Source organism: Mastigoproctus giganteus, chromosome 13, assembly GCF_048544385.1.
Source record: "Mastigoproctus giganteus isolate SK-2022 chromosome 13, ASM4854438v1, whole genome shotgun sequence".
In the NCBI taxonomy this organism is placed as follows: domain Eukaryota; kingdom Metazoa; phylum Arthropoda; class Arachnida; order Uropygi; family Thelyphonidae; genus Mastigoproctus; species Mastigoproctus giganteus.
In genome coordinates this window covers 45,260,735-45,276,893 of record NC_143587.1, presented here as the reverse complement: position 1 = coordinate 45,276,893, position 16,159 = coordinate 45,260,735, and the positions used below count along the sequence as shown (strand labels likewise).

The window sequence follows — 16,159 nt, the reverse complement described above, 5'->3', positions numbered from 1 at the left end:
GTAAGACCACATTTCGAATACTGTATTCAAGTATGAAGACCTTATCTGAAGGAAAAAAAAAAAAGATACTGAGCATCTTGACAGGGTCCAAAGACAAGCAACTCGAATAGTGTGATTGGCAGAAGGTTGACCACTTGAGAAAAGACTGATTATGTGGGCTACAGAGCTCGAGCACCTCAGGGGTTACCTGATTGAGGTTTAAGGCTCTGAGAGGAATTAGTAAGATGAATGAAGGTGGAATTGTCACTGTTATAAAGAATCCAGAACTAGGGGCCATAATTTCAAATTACAGGAGTTGAGGTTTAGATTAGATTGTAGGAAGTTTTCTTTTAGCCACTGAGTCATTGATTGTTGGAACAGGTTGCCCTCGCAGGTAGTTGAGGCTGACAGTTTGAATAAATTCAAAGGTCAACTGGATAGTTACCTATATGACAAGGGAAGCATATAATTTGTATTTTCTTATCTGCTTTTTTTTTTTTTTTGTCAGGGCAGGAAAAGGTTGTGGCTTCCTTGCACTATATGGTGAATACTATTACTACCTGTCTGTGTGTAATAGTAATATCTACCACATAAGGTCAGAGGAGTTCAAAAGATAGATATAGATCGAGAGAGTACAAAAATTATATTGTATTTAGTAGTCATGCAGGCTTGAACCACTGTCACTCAAAGCACCTCTCGGCTACACAGCTTACTTTAACTGTTTGTGGTATAATGGAGAGCTCAAAGTAAGTATGATGCTCTGCATAGGAACCAGATTGCCATCTTCGCTAATCATAATTCATTTTGCCTAACTATACCAGTTCATTAGTCTCTACCTGACTATTTTTTTTTTGCTGAGACAGACAGTAAATACCATTCCATTATAACTCCCTTGGAAGTGTTCAGTGTAGAGGAGAAGTGACTAGCTCTTAAGTACAAGGAAGATTATTTGTTTTAATAACTATTCTTGACTTTGCCTTGTGTTAGATATTTCTATTAGATCTCCTAATAGATATATTTTGCCCAAAGGCAAATATCTATTGAAGTCTTTTAACCATTTTGGGAGAACCTGCAGTTACTTCAATATTTTTCTGTACAAGGAAAGGTGAAAGCTTATTCAGAGGTTAAGTACCACTTGAGTATCCATTTTGGTTGAGAAATCTCATGGTCTTTTTAAATGATATCCATATTAGGGTATGCTGGCTCTTTTAGGAGTAAAGATGGATGGAAGGAAATTTTTACACTCAAATTACTGGTCCCATCATGGGAAAGCAAGAGTAGTGCTGATGAAGTCAAGAAAAGAGTAGTTATGGTTAGTAATCAAACTATGGAAAAAAAAAAAAAAGGTAGCTTCTTTTCTTACTATCTTCAAACACTTTTTGTAAGAAGAGATACTGTCAAATAAGGATATTTAATAAACGTTGGAACTAAAAAAAAAAAAAATTGTAATAATCTTTCTCTCTTGAACTAAAAAAGTAAGAACTTTTTTTATTTTGTTTATTTGTTTGGTTCTCAGTGCACAATCATTGTCAATGTGTTGGAAAAATTCCTAAAGAATAAACAGTGGTACAAGATGCTTTGTATAGTGGTAGTTTGGAGTTAATGAACTATATGAACTCAATTAAGTCTTGGTTATTAACTATCAGTTAAATTTGGTTATTCAAGTATTTATTAACATACCTAAACAATATATTCAGGTTATTAACATCACATTAAAAACCTGAATATATTGTTGGTGAACTTTTTCAAAATCCAGTGCTAACTTCTGTTTTATTTTTAATGGCTTTAATATCATAGAAGCCTTGTACACATTGGGAAGTATATACTATATACTAATATTAGCATTGGCAACATGGTGCAAGGAAACAAAGTTTATACAGCACCAGCAAAAAAAAAAAAGATCCACTTCATTTTCTATTCTTTCCAATAATTTGTCTAAACCTATTTTAAATTTATTCAAACTACCCACATTTACAACACTTGATGGACGTTTAGTCCAACAATGAATTACTCCTTGGCTGAATGAATTTATACACATCTACCCTATGATGTGTAGTGATGAAAACCACTGTGATACTCAAAAAAGTACGAAAACATAAAAGCTGTTAATGAAAATTGTAAAACAAGTTTTTCTCAACTGTTGGATTTAAATTTAGATCAGTAGGAAACTGATCAAAAGAAGGTATAATGAATGAAATTCATAAATTAAGAGTAATTACCTCTGCAGATAATGTAACTTCATCATTACTAATGGAGAAGCCTTTAATATTTTCATCCATCAGAGTAAAAATATCCTTTTCTACAAGTGGTACAACAAAGCTACTGCTAGTTTGGCTGGAGGATGATTTATCATCAACTGCTTGAAAATGACTATCTGTTGATGACTCAGAGCTGGCCAATGAACTCCTATTAAAAACATTTAACATTTTCAGAAGTTAGCTAAAACAAAAAAAAAAAAAAAAAAAACACATACACACACTGAATACTCAGAGCAGATATGTGAAATTATTTGTGCAAGAAAAGGCTTCCGAAATTCATCTTAAGAGAATGTATTCTATTATTCACAAACAGTGAAGTACACTTCTAAACACATGCATATTTAGTTAAATGCTTAAAACTATTTTTAACCTACCTAAATTTAATTGATGAAGAACTACTACTATCTCCATCAGGAAGAGAGTCACTAGCAGATGACATAGAACTCTGACTTCCACTTTTGAAACTTGAAACAAATGAAATAGCTGGAATTCCAGGTGCTGATGTAGTTCTTAACACTGATTATCAAACAAAAACATGATAAAATTTTCAAAATATCCACAGAAATTAATGTAAGTTCAGAATTAAGAAAAAAAAAAAAAAAAAAAATGAAAAAGACAATATAAGGTAGTAAATGTCACAACTCAAATTATAAGACACACAAAAGTGAACACTACTTTAGAACTGATTTTTTTTTCTTTTCTTTTTTGCTTTTTTTTTTAATAACTCTAATTTTGTCATTGAATAGTTTTCATAGATTTTGGTTGAGAAAGGAAACCTTATTGAATTTTGAACTTTATATTTTCAAAAACAGGTTAAAACAATTTTACATTTAAAACAGAACTTATATAAAGAATATGCAGTTTTCATATCACATATCTCAGTTTAAATGTCTGTTAAAACTAAAATGAAAATTTTCTTTCCTACTGCAGAATACAGAGTGCAACTATGGCCATGGTCCTAGCAAGCCACCTATGGACAACCTGATTGATATGTGAGAACTACTGCTACAAGGATCATTTTAGAGAACATATAGCAGAGTTTTATTTGAAGGAACCAGTAGCTTTTTGAAGCAAACCTATTTTTGATTCAGCCTACCTGCTGCCATTGGCATAGTTCAATAAATAGAATTTTTCCCTTTTCCAATTTCCTGTATAAGCCATATAATATAATATAGAGAATAGGAGTTACAAGAATCAGAATTTTTATAATGAGCAATTTTAACTTTCCAGACATTAACTGGAACTTGTGGGTTATACACACATAGATTAGCAGGTCTTTTGAGAACTGTTTTCTACACCAATATGTAAGAGAGGCAACAAGACAAAGCTATACACTTGATCTGATTATCAGCAGAAACTCTTAATGCATTAAGAGCCTGCAGATAAAAGAACCACCAGGCGACAGTGATCACAGTATATTAATGTGAAATTTACTTAAAGATGTAACTTTAAGTAAAGGTGACTAAAATGGTCTCAGCAGCTTTTAAATTCTATTCAGTGAAACCAACTGATGATATCATCAACAACAAATTATAAATAGGAAGCATTGGGGAAGTAATCATAGAAGTTACTAGGCTATTTATACCAACTATGAGATACTATTCAAGTCTTAGACACAAATGAATGTCAGATGAATTGAGGAGATTCATGGCAAAGAAGAAAAATTCATGGGATCCTTATAAATTATCAGGCAATACAGAAATATTTAATAAATATTACCTACAGTAAATATAGACTAGACTGCAATTAAGTCTTAGGGTTAATTAGGGTTAGGAAAGCTAGAGAAGATTAAGAAAATTCACTGGCGAAGAATGCAAAGAAAGGTAGCAAAGACTCCTTATGTAAACTTGAGGAAGGGGATGAATCACATTTGTCCACTACAGATGAATAGTTTAATTGTTAATGATCCTCACAGGTTGCTATACAGAGTGAACAAATATATTGCATCTACATTTTACAGATGGCAAATTTTTTAGAGATGGGGTATGCCAGAAGTGTATCATATTCTAGCAGGAAGCTAAACAATTTTGTGACAACTGGGAAGAAAGTGGAAAATAATCTGTTGAGCTAAAAGTAAAAAGGCACTTGGAACTGATCAGATCTATCCGATTGGTATTGGTAAATGATGCAAGAAAGCAAGCCTATAAAGCATTAGCAAAAAAAAAAAAAAAAACCTTCCAACATTGCATGTCCAACCCCTCCAATCATTTTTTTTTAGTTCTTTGAATTTATTCCAACTACCCACTTCCACACATATATTCTGAAAAAGCCCTTTCTCAATTTGAATTTATGTTCCCTCGTGTGTAGTCCGAGCAAGAGAAAGAATACCATTAGCATTGTGCTTGCTCAATCCATTGCGCCTCCGTAGCCAGGTGGGAAGGAGCAGCAGTAAGTAGCACATGCTTCTTGATTAGACCGGGGTTCGAGCCCGTCACCACCAAATATGGAGGATGTGGAAAGGTCAGGGAATGACTACCGCATATCCCAGAGCAATATGGCCTTAGTTGCTAATGCTCCTAAACAACATACAAACAAACAAACAAGCTCAATCCATTCAAAACTTAAACACTTCCATCAGATCGCCTTGTTAGTGTGCCCAGTCTCCAGACACTGCAATTCATAGAACTGAAGCCTCAAGAGAAGCAGCAAAGCAGATATGTAGGCCTTTGTCCATAATTATAAGAGCATCCCTATAGATGGGGGCCTTCCCTGAATCCAAGAATTGGAGATGTATAAATGTGTCCTATTCATGGAGGGGGAGGGTTAAAAGAGTGAAGTCAGTAATTACAAACTTGTTAAAAGCTAACAGGTCTGTAATTACAGCCTTACCAGGTAAAATAATGGTCACTAATCAAATTGCATTATTACTGTTATATTTTCTCATCTGTTTATATTTCTATAATTCTTTTAATTTAATTAAAAACTAATCTTAATTTTAAAATTGTTTTTTTTTTAATAAAAAAATGAATACAAAATAATGGAATCACTACTTAAAGGAATGTACAACTAGACAGGAATGCAGTTATATTTCAATCACAGCATGCATTTGTTAAGGAGTAATCTTGCTTTCCAAATGTGATGGATACTATGACATAGTAACAAATGAACTGGATACAAAAAATAATTTTGACATCACATACTTAGATTTTAGAAAAGCTTTTAATATTGTACCACATAAAAGATGTGGTTACTGATGGGCATTGATCTTCTTGGAGTAATCTTCTTAGTGAGCTCCATTGGGGGTTCAGTGCTAGGCCCACTGTTGTTATCAATATTTAATAAATATTTGTAATAAATATTTATAGTTAAATGTTTCAACATTAGACATTAAGCCTGATATGGTTCGGGCATATCAGGCTTAATGTTTAAATTTGACGATAATAAAAAGGTTGACAGAGTGGTTAATCACAGTAATCAACAAGATCTTGTCCAAAAGATCTAAAGAAATTAAGCAGAGAGCTGAGAAATGTCAAAATTGAAGTTTGATATTGACAAATTTTAATTTTAAAATTGCATGTGGGTTGCAGGAATCCCAGAACACAGGTGGTACCACAATGAAGGAAGTGAAGAATGAAAACAACTTCAGGATAATTGTGTAGTTAGGCATGAAGTTCTCTGAGCAGTGCAGACAGGTTGCTAGAACCTATATATTCTTGTATGTATATAGCAATAACCTGCAAAATTCCTGTACATTATTGACTAAATACTCAAGGGGCTCTGTCAATGATATACTGGAGTTTTTCCAGTAGGAAAAGGAATGATTATACCATTGTATAAGGCAATGGTTAAGCCACATCTTCAGTACTGCAAATCTCATTTCAGGAAGAATGTGGATCTGTTGGAATAGGCAGAGTAGAGAAATGAAATCAGTGAGGGTATATGTAGGCCTTATACAAATGGGTATGCTACTAAGAAAGACTTCAGTTCTGCAAACTGCAGTGTTTGAAACCAGGCAGCTGCAAGAAGATTTGATTGAAGTGTTTAAGGCTTTGAATGGATTGAGGAAGTTGAATGCTCTTGTGTTGTTTGAGCAGGAAGCATCTTACTTCCTGCTCAAACAACACAAGAGGGGACATAAAGGTACTTGGTCTATTATCCTACCTCTGCAATAGTTATGAGATCACCACACGCGGTGCAACCTTTGTCACCAGTAAATTTATTTATATACTATAAATAAATACACATAAATATATACTGGTTAGATTAGACTTACTTTTAACTTACACACTGGTGGGAGACATACCAATATAAATTTAAATTGAGGAAGGACGGTTGCAGGATAGATCTATGGAAATTTGACTTCAGCCACCAGGTAGTTTGACTGTAACAAACTTCTTCCATTTTGCGTTTTGGAAATGGGTAGTTTGAATAATTTTAAGGAAGAACTAGACAAATGCATATAATGTGAGAAGATTTTTTTTTTTTGGCTGATGCTGTATAAGCTTGCTTTCTTGCATCATTTGCCACTAATATTATCATATTAGGTTCCAGCCTCCTCATTTCAGATTATTTATTTACTTAGACTATCTCTCTCAAAGAAATACTTTGGTCAATTTTACCATTTAGATTGGTTTTTAGCCCTCCCTGTCCAGTCTTCTATTACATGTTATTCCATAACTCCCCTCCCTTTTTGATGTGAAAACATCTTTGGCAGCACCTACTAAATTTCAGATAGAAGTAAATCCAATTTGTCACGATTTTGCGACATGGAAATGACTTCATTTGATGCCACTTCTAGTTTATCGATTTGACCAATAATAAACTGGAAATGATGTGTCACAAAATCATTATGATTTTGCAACATGTCATTACGACGGAAGAGGTGTCAATGACAGAAATGTCGTCATTTCTGTCCGTGTCGCAAAATCATGTACTGGCACGATTTTGTTGATTTGAAGCACCATTCATGAGACAAGGCATGAATGGTGCTTCAAATCAACATGTCTGTCGCTTATCCGGCATTATTTTCTTGTAACACGCGAATGTACATTTGTGAGTTCGAAGCTTGATACTCCCTGGAGCCTCGCTAGCGGAGACAGACACTAACTTGTCAAATATTGCGATGGCTTTTTCTTTGTTTTTGCCCAAAGGATGTTTGGGAGCGTTATTTAGCCAAAACAAAATGCATGCATGTAGACTACAATGAAGTTGAAATTCAATGTGCTGGAAAAGTTTACCAAACAGGGTATAAAGTTTCGACTGCAATATGTTCATAATTACATCCACAATCTTCTTGAAGTATATCGCACAAGTTAGAGTATTCGCTCAGTAGCATTGCCTTCTACATAAAGTCAGTAGTAGATAGAGTTTAGAATTGTCCGTAGGAAGCCCAAACTGTTTTCGATAAAGCTGTTAATGTATCTTTTGGATTGAACTTGCTCAGTTTTGTATCTTTACCTATGTATTTGAAAGCCACCATCAAAGAGTCTCTCGTTCTCAATCTCATTACTATGTAAAGGAGATGATGTGAAGTACCACCCCATAACACCAAAGAGTCTCTCGTTCTCAATCTCATTACTATGTAAAGGAGATGATGTGAAGTAACACCCCATGGGTCAGCTTGTCTGAGCTCGCTCATTGCCTCCCAACAAGGTGCTATCTAGTTAATAGTTAAGATTTAGTGCTATAGTTTTCATTATTCAGTCCTTAACCAGTGTGTTTTCCTTATTACTTACACACAGCATTAGCAGCTATGCCATATTGTACTGTATGAGTGTGTGCATGAGAGAGGGGGGGAGGGGGAAGGGGGAGCCTAAAACTCTCAAAAGAAACTTGTAGGGAAAAAACTCTATTCCATGACTGAAAATCTTAATGATATCCAATAACTTATAATGATGGTTCAAATTAATTTTTATACTTTTATAATACATAACATTGGATTATAACTTTATTGTAACAGACAATACTGTCTAAGGGTGCAGTTCTATTTCAAAGGTTATTTTGGAAAATTCCAGCTTGCTATAATGGATTAAGCACACCTAGTATTTAACACAAAATTTACTTCATTCAGGTTTACAATTTACCAAATAAGGAAGAATTCCAATTCTGATATCTTAAAAGTGTGATATTGCTCCTGTCACTTATACCTTGACCTTACACCGATGAGCCAAAACATTATGACCACCTACCTAATATGATGTTGGTCCTCCACGTGCAGCCAAAACAGCTCATACCCGGCGAGGCATGGATGCTACAAGATTTCTAAATGTGTCTGGTGGTATCTGGTACCAACATGTAACCAGCAGGTCATTTAACTCCTGTAAGGTCTGTGGTTGAGATACCACAGATCACAGTTGTGTTCCAACACAAACCACAGATGCTCGTGGGATTGATGTCTGTGGAATTTGGAGGCCAGGGCAATACCTGGAAGTGTTCCTCATGTTCTGTGAACCAGTCTCGAACAATCCAGGCAGTGTGGCATGGTGCCTTATCCTGCTGAAAGATGGCATCGCCAGAGGGGAAGACCATTGCCATGAAAGAGTGTACCTGGTCAGCAATGATATTTAGGTAGGTGGTAGAGGTCAGAGTGCCTGGCATATGGATGACTGGACCCAGGGTATCCCAGCAGAACATTGCCCAAAGTGTGACACCGCCACCACCGGCTTGTTTTCATCCCACAGTGCATCCTCACAATCACTTCCCAAGGTAAATGACACACACGTACCCAACCATCCACATGGTGCAAAAGGAAACATGATTCTTCAGACCAGATAGCCTTCTTCCAATCACTCAAGGTCCAGTTTCAATGCTCGCTTGCCCACTATAGGCACTGTCGCCGGTGAACCGTTGTTAGCATGGGCACTTGAAGCAACCTGTGGCTACGCAGCCCCGTTTTCAGCAGAGTTTGATGTACTGTGTGTTGTGACACATTACTCCCATCACCAGCATTCCAATTACTGGCGAGTTGCACCACAGTCGCCCCTCTATTGCCATGTACTATCCGGGAGAGCCTTCACTCACCTTGAGCATCGATGAGCCGTGGTCATCCAACACCTCGCCGGTGGTTCGTGGGTTTTCCCTCCTCGAACCACTTTCAGTAGATACTAACCATGGCTGACCATGAGCATCCCCACCAGCCGTGCCATTTTGAATATGCTCTGACCCAGTCGTCTGGCCATTACAATTTGGCGTTTGTCAAACTCACTTAAGTCTGCTGCCTTTCCCATCTGAAAAACAAGAGTAACACTGATTAATGGAGTTCAGTATCAGGTGTTTTTTATACCGTGTGTGTGCCGACCTGTGCACGTGCCGTAGTTCACCCTCAGTTGCTTCAACTTGCATAACTCGCTGGTCATAATTTTTTGGCTCATTGGTGTATAATAGACCCAACACAGTAAACAGAGATGATCTAAATATTTGAACAAAATCAGTCCAATTGAAGTAAATTGTGGAACTCACTGGCATGTGAGTTCCACATTTAACGCTTAAAAACACTTCCCATTTTGAAGTGTTAAGGTTTCTTTAATATTCACCAACTTAGTCTACAATCTATTATGGTATCATTTGTATGAAGTAATTTTATTACATTTAATTTATTACATTAAAAATAATTTTATTACATATTTAATGAAATAAAATTTGTTGTTTAACGTAAATTTATATTTGTTAACAAATTAATCAGTGAAACTCATCTATTGGGATTAGATGTCTGAACTTCAGAATGTGTGAAAAAACTCTTGTTCCCAAAGCTCAATGTACAACATCTTTAAATTGCATTTAATATTTTTGGATAGTATTATTATACATTATGTTGCTTGCCCTTTGCACTCCAAATAGTGATGCATTTGATAAATCAAATGCACCACTATCCAGCAGGATTTCTATTAATAACAGAATGTGTACATACTGCATGTTTATGTGCAGGTGCACCTAATGGCCCCTAAAAGTTGAAACATTGTTTACAGAATTTTATTAACGCATCATCATAGTAAAGCAAAAAAATATAGAAATAAATTTAAATGTAGTATAACATGACATATTATTTGTAATGATTGTAACTTCATAAAAATTGAGGTTCTCAACCTAAACTGCTTAGTTAGTGCAGTGGTCTTAATGTTGAAAGCAGAAAAATCTGTTTTCACAACAAGAGGCCTTGGTATTATGGAGATAATGTTTGTTTTACTGTGAGGATTAAGACTACTGCACTAAGCAGTTTGAATCCTACTGGCAGTAAAAAAAAAAAAAAAAAAAAAAAAAGTGTGGGAGGATAAGGAAGTCCCCTCCTAACTCCATATAATTTCAATAAGGCCAAATGGCATTAGTCATTTTATTTGACCTCACTAAAATTATCTTTACTCAAAAAGTCTAATAGTTATATAAAATCTAGAGTCAATCCCCACATAATGGAGGGATGCTTTCCTGACAATTCCACTTTAAGCAAAAATCAACATTCACTGTGATAGTACTTTACTTTTTGAAAAACACTACTTTTGTGGAAAATTTAAAACAAAAATATATTATCACCACATATTATTTTCACTTAATATTAAAGAAACAAATGGGAAAAATATGTTAAAAATTTATGTTGTATACATATTTTTTTAAAATATGTACATATGCACTTTGGAAATACATAACACTTATGGGGTTCCATGGATCTATTATTAATGTAATAGACATATGGAAATTAACTCCTAGAGTTCATTAGTAAGGGACTCATCATGGGAGGCTTGCAGCTCCTCTGTCATCTGCAATGACCTCCCTTGATACAATTCCATGCAGCTGATATACAGACAGTTCCTGCTTTACGAGTTTTCACTTTACAAGTTCCCAGGTTTGCAAGTTATTTTTATTTTTTTCAAGTATCAACAAAATCGAAAATATGAGCATTAATTTCAATAAATGCTAAACATTCATAAATACGGCATTTCAAATCACACTTGTAGTTATATAAATACAGGTCTACTGTGCGTGTGTTTGTTTCAGGCAGACGAGAGCATCTCGCAGAATCACATAACATATAATAGTTACTCCACTGCTATTAGCATTAGCATTAGTAGAGGCATTTGATGCAAGAAAGCAAGCTTATGCAGCATCAGCCAAAAAAAAAAAAAAAACCACTCCCACTTCACCCCTCTGTTTGTTCAAAATACCTTAGCTGAGCCTTAAACTTATTTAGGCTATCAACTTCCACGACAAGGGATGGAAGTCTGTTCCACCAACCAACCACTCGCTGGCTAAAGGCAAATTTCCGCACGTCTATCCTACATCTGTATTTCCTCAATTTGAATTTATGCCCTCTCAGGTGATTATTCTGAGCGAGAGGAAGAATCCCATCAGCATTGAGCATGCTCAAACCATTCAATGCTTTATACACCTCTATCAGATCACCTCGCTGGTGCCTAGTCTCCAGACACTGTAATTTGCAAATCTTAAGCCTTTCTTCGTAAGAGCACCCCTTTGTTCCATTCACTAATCTTGTTGCCCTTCTCTGTACTCGTTCCAGCAGCTCTACATCCTTCTTGAAATGAGGCCTCCAGGCCTGTATACAGTACTCTAGGTGTGGCCTGACCATTGCCTTATACAAGGGAATAATCACCTCCTTATCCCTGCTAGAAAAATTCCTATATATCATTGACAATACACCATGAGCTACTCTTGCAGCCCGTCTGCACTGCTCAGAGAACTTCATATCTGCCTGCACAACCACCCCCAGGTCCCTTTCATTCTCTACCACTGTCAGTGTAATACCACAGAGTTGATACGTTGCTCTGGGGTTGCTGTTTCCCATGTGTAGTACTTTACATTTGTCAATGTTAAACTTCATTTGCCACCTCTCAGCCCATCTGCTCAACCTTTACAGATCCTGTTGCAGCAGCATAGTGTCAGTAGTGTCCTTGACAACCCTGCCTACCTTTGTATCGTCTGCAAACTTCGACATTAAGCTTGATATACCATCATCAATATCATTTATGAATACAGAAAACAATAATGGACCCAACACTGAGCCCTGAGGGACTCCACTAATAACATTAGTCCACGACGAGCAGTGTCCATTGATTACCACTCTCTGTCTTCTCCCCCTCAGCCACCCCTTTACCCACAGCAGCAATTTGCCTCCAATGTTACACTGCTCCAATTTGTGCAGCAGTCTTCCAGTTGCAACAGTATCAAAAGCCTTTCTAAGATCCAAGTATATAATATCAAAGTTATTCCCTGCATCCAGTTCCTTTGTGACTGCATCATAGTATCCAATCAAATTGGTCAGGCAAGCCTTCCCCTTAACAAAACCATGCTGTGTCCGAGCTATAACTGAAGTCTTGTCTAAATGATCCTGCAGTGCTTCTTTAACTAGTGCCTCCATTAATTTTCCTGGAACAGAAGTTAAACTCACAGGTCTATAATTGCTTGTGTCAGCTTTTGATCCTCGTTTGTGAATTGGGGTCACATTTGCACATCTCCAGTCTATGGGTACCTCCCCTGAGTCCAAGGAAGCTCTCATAATTATGGCTAAGGGTTTGCTTACTTCCTTTGCTGCCTCCTTTAATATAACTGGATAGATCCCATCCACCCCAGGTGCCTTTCTTGTGTTTATCTTCAACAATTTCTACTCCACTTTACTCTCGGTTATTACAAGATTCTCCAGCTTACTGCTAGAGTTGAATACACCTCTGGCTTTCCCCTGGCTAAATAACTCCTCAAGTGTGAATGTCGATGCAAAATATTCATTTAGTTTGTTAGCTACCTGAGCAGGATCATCAACAGTTGACCCATCGATATCAAGTGGACCAATCTGATTCATCCCCTTCCTTCTAGAGTTTACATAAGTAAAGAACTCTTTGCTGTTTTTCTTTGCATCCCTGGCCAAAGATTTCTCATAATCTGCCTTCGCCTATCTAACCTCCTTTGTAACTTGGTTACAGATCAACTTGTATCTATCATAGGCTTCTGCGTCATGTGTTAATTTGTATGTATCCCATGCATGTTTCTTCTCTGCCATATGCCTCATCAGTTCATCTGACATCCATTTTGGCCTAAACCTTGAACAATATTTCTTAGTTGGTATGTAAAGTCTAGTAGCTTCCAAGATAAGTTCTTTGAATGCTTCCCATTTTGCATTTACTGTTGGTAACATCATCAGTTGGTCCCACTGTATAGAATTTAAATACTGTCTCAGTCCATCGTAGTCGCCTTTACGAAAGCAATAACCCTTCCCTTTACCCCTAATGGTAGTTACCACTTTGAGTAAATCCCACTTCAGCACACTGTGATCACTGCCACCTAGTGGTTCATTTATCTGCAGATTCTTAATGCATGAAGAATCACTGCTGATAATCAAATCAAGAGTATTCCTCCCTCTAATTGCCTCCCGAACATGCTGATGTAGAAAACAATCATCCAATAAATCCACAAAAGCCTTGCTAGTGTGTGAGTGACCAGCCCACAAATTCCAGTCAATATCTGGGAAATTAAAATCTCCCATTATAAGACTCTCTGATTTACTGGCCCACTCTATTTCCCTGTACAGTTTCTTATTATACTCATCAGAGTCATTAGGCCTATAGCACACTCCTACTCTCAATTTTGATCTCCCAATGCTTATGTCACACCAAACTGACTCGACACTGCACTGTTCAGCGATGTCCACTGGCTTCACTTCCTTGGATTTTATGTATTTCTTAACTAATAGCATAACCCCTCCTCCCTTCCTATCCAGTCTATCTTTTCTGTAGACGTTGTACTCCCCAAATTCCAGTTCTGCATTCCTTATATCTGTGTGACACCAAGTCTCTGATATCTCAACAATATCTGCCTTTGATGTTTTGAGCAATACCTGAAATTCATCAAATTTATTTACTAAACTCCTAGCATTGGTGTACACGCAAGTATACATGCACCTATTTCTATTCTTAGCTACCCTAACACAACCCATGTGTTTACTTGTACCGCAATGACTCCCAGCAGTCTCTGAAATATCCTGAATCTTGTTTTTCAGGCTTCTGCTCATTCCAATAGAAGCAGTGCAAGAATCTCTTTCACCTCTGCCAGTGGCTACTGTTAATCTATTTGTCTTTGTATCTATTAAAAAGAGTGGTTGTGTTGCTCTTCATTTTCACTGTCTTATCTTATTTCAAAATTATCCCCCTTATTAATACTGTACAGTATGCCAAAACGAAGTAATATTACGGAAGTTGGCAAACCATACTACATTTAAAGTGCATTATCTTCTGGAGACATTTGATATGCTAATTAATTTTTTTTTATTTTTAATGAAAACTCCAAACACGAGAGGTATTAGAACCTATAGTACTTAGTGCTGTGCTTGGGTTGGAGATTGAAAAGACGAAAGAAGATATTTGTTGACATTAGACTTGAACTTTTCTAGACTAATTTTCAGGAAATATGTATCCAAAAAACCGCAGCTCAATGAATAAACGAGGAAGATGAAAAGTTGGTTCTGTGAGTTTGAACTTGGACAGTAAATGGATGTTGGCTGGTGGTGGTACGTATTCAGACTGTTTTGAAAGAAAGACCGGGAATTATAGAAGCCAATTCAGAAGAACAGTGCCCATGGAAGTATCTGGAGAAAAGGCATGCAACAGAAACAGTATGTCTATGAGACAGTGAGTGGAGAGACCCTGTCAGAGAGGAGTCATTAATTAACCTAACTGCCCTCTTCTGAATGGAATCAAGAAGCCTGAGAAAGGTTTTGTGGGGCACCACACCAGATGTGGGAACAGTTTTCCATCGTAGAGTGGATTTACGATTTGTACAGAGTGAGCAGCTGTTTGGAAGAAAAGTAACGCCGAGAGTGAAAGAGAAAACAAATGTTTTTTATATGCAGAGGAAGCAATATTTGTAATGTGCTTGTGCCAAGAGAGATTAAAAGTCAGGGTAATCCCCAAAAGAGATATATCATTTTGCCTAGAAGTCAGAGTGTCACCAAAGATAAGCATAGGAGCAGAAGAATCCTTATTGCGAGATATAAGACAAGACTGAGTTTTAGAAGGATCGAAATCAACTAAATTGTCATTGCCCCACTGGAGAATTATCTGGAGATTTCTTAGCATCAAGATTCTTCAAAATTCTTCTGACATCCTTTTGACAGAAGACCACAGGAGGCATTGAATAGAGGGTGTTGGGAATGGTGGGAGATGTTTTCCCAAGATCATTGGTAAATTGAAGTGGGATTTACTCAAAGAGGTAACTACCATAAGGGGTAAAGGGAAGGGTTTTTGCTTTCATAAAGGTGACTACAGTGGTCTGAGACAGTATTTAAATTCTATACGGTTTTTGGTTTTGGTTTGGTTTTTTTTTTTTTGATTTTTTTTTTTTTAGGAGCATTAGCAAATAAGGCCATATTGCTCCGGGAATATGTGGTGGTCATTCCCTGACCTTTCTGCATCCTCCGTATTTGGTGGTGACGGGCTCGAACCCCGGTCTAAACAAGAAGCGTATGCTATGCACTGCTGCTCCTTCCCACCTGGCTACGGAGGCACCATTCTATACGGAGGGACCAACTGATGATGTTACAAGAGCAAATTCAAAATGGGTAGCATTCAAAGAATTTATCTTGGAAGCTACTAGGCTTTACATACCAACTAAGAAATATTGTTCAAGGTTTAGGCCTAAATGGATGTTAGATGAACTAATGAGACATATGGCAGAGAAGAAAAATGCATGAAATACATATAAATTAATGATTGACCTGGAAGCCTATGACAGATATAAGCTGGTCTGTAACCAAGACACAAAGGAGATTAGGCAGGCAAAGGCAGATTATGAGAAATCCTTGGCAAAGGATGCAAAGAAAAACAACAAAGAGTTCTTTACCGATGTAAACTCTAGAAGGAAAGGGATGAATCAGATTGGTCCACTGGATATTGATGGTTCAACTGTTGATGATCCTGCTCAGGTAGCTAACAAACTAAATGAGTATTTTGCATCTACATTCACTCATGAGGAGGGAAATGCCAGAGGTG

The 16,159-nt window shown here is 36.8% G+C and overlaps 1 protein-coding gene across 1 annotated transcript in view; it reads right to left on the bottom strand.

Annotated features, from left to right (window-relative positions):
- The window catches only part of LOC150076004 (uncharacterized), a 220,368-nt gene that overhangs the window by 98,915 nt on the left and 105,294 nt on the right, over nucleotides 1–16,159 (bottom strand). The window contains exons 6-7 of the mRNA XM_090387231.1: nucleotides 2,612–2,753; nucleotides 2,199–2,385 (exon numbers count right to left, since the gene is read on the bottom strand). Coding sequence (XP_090243357.1) covers nucleotides 2,199–2,385; nucleotides 2,612–2,753 — 329 coding nt within the window. The remainder of the gene's footprint in view (nucleotides 1–2,198; nucleotides 2,386–2,611; nucleotides 2,754–16,159) is intronic.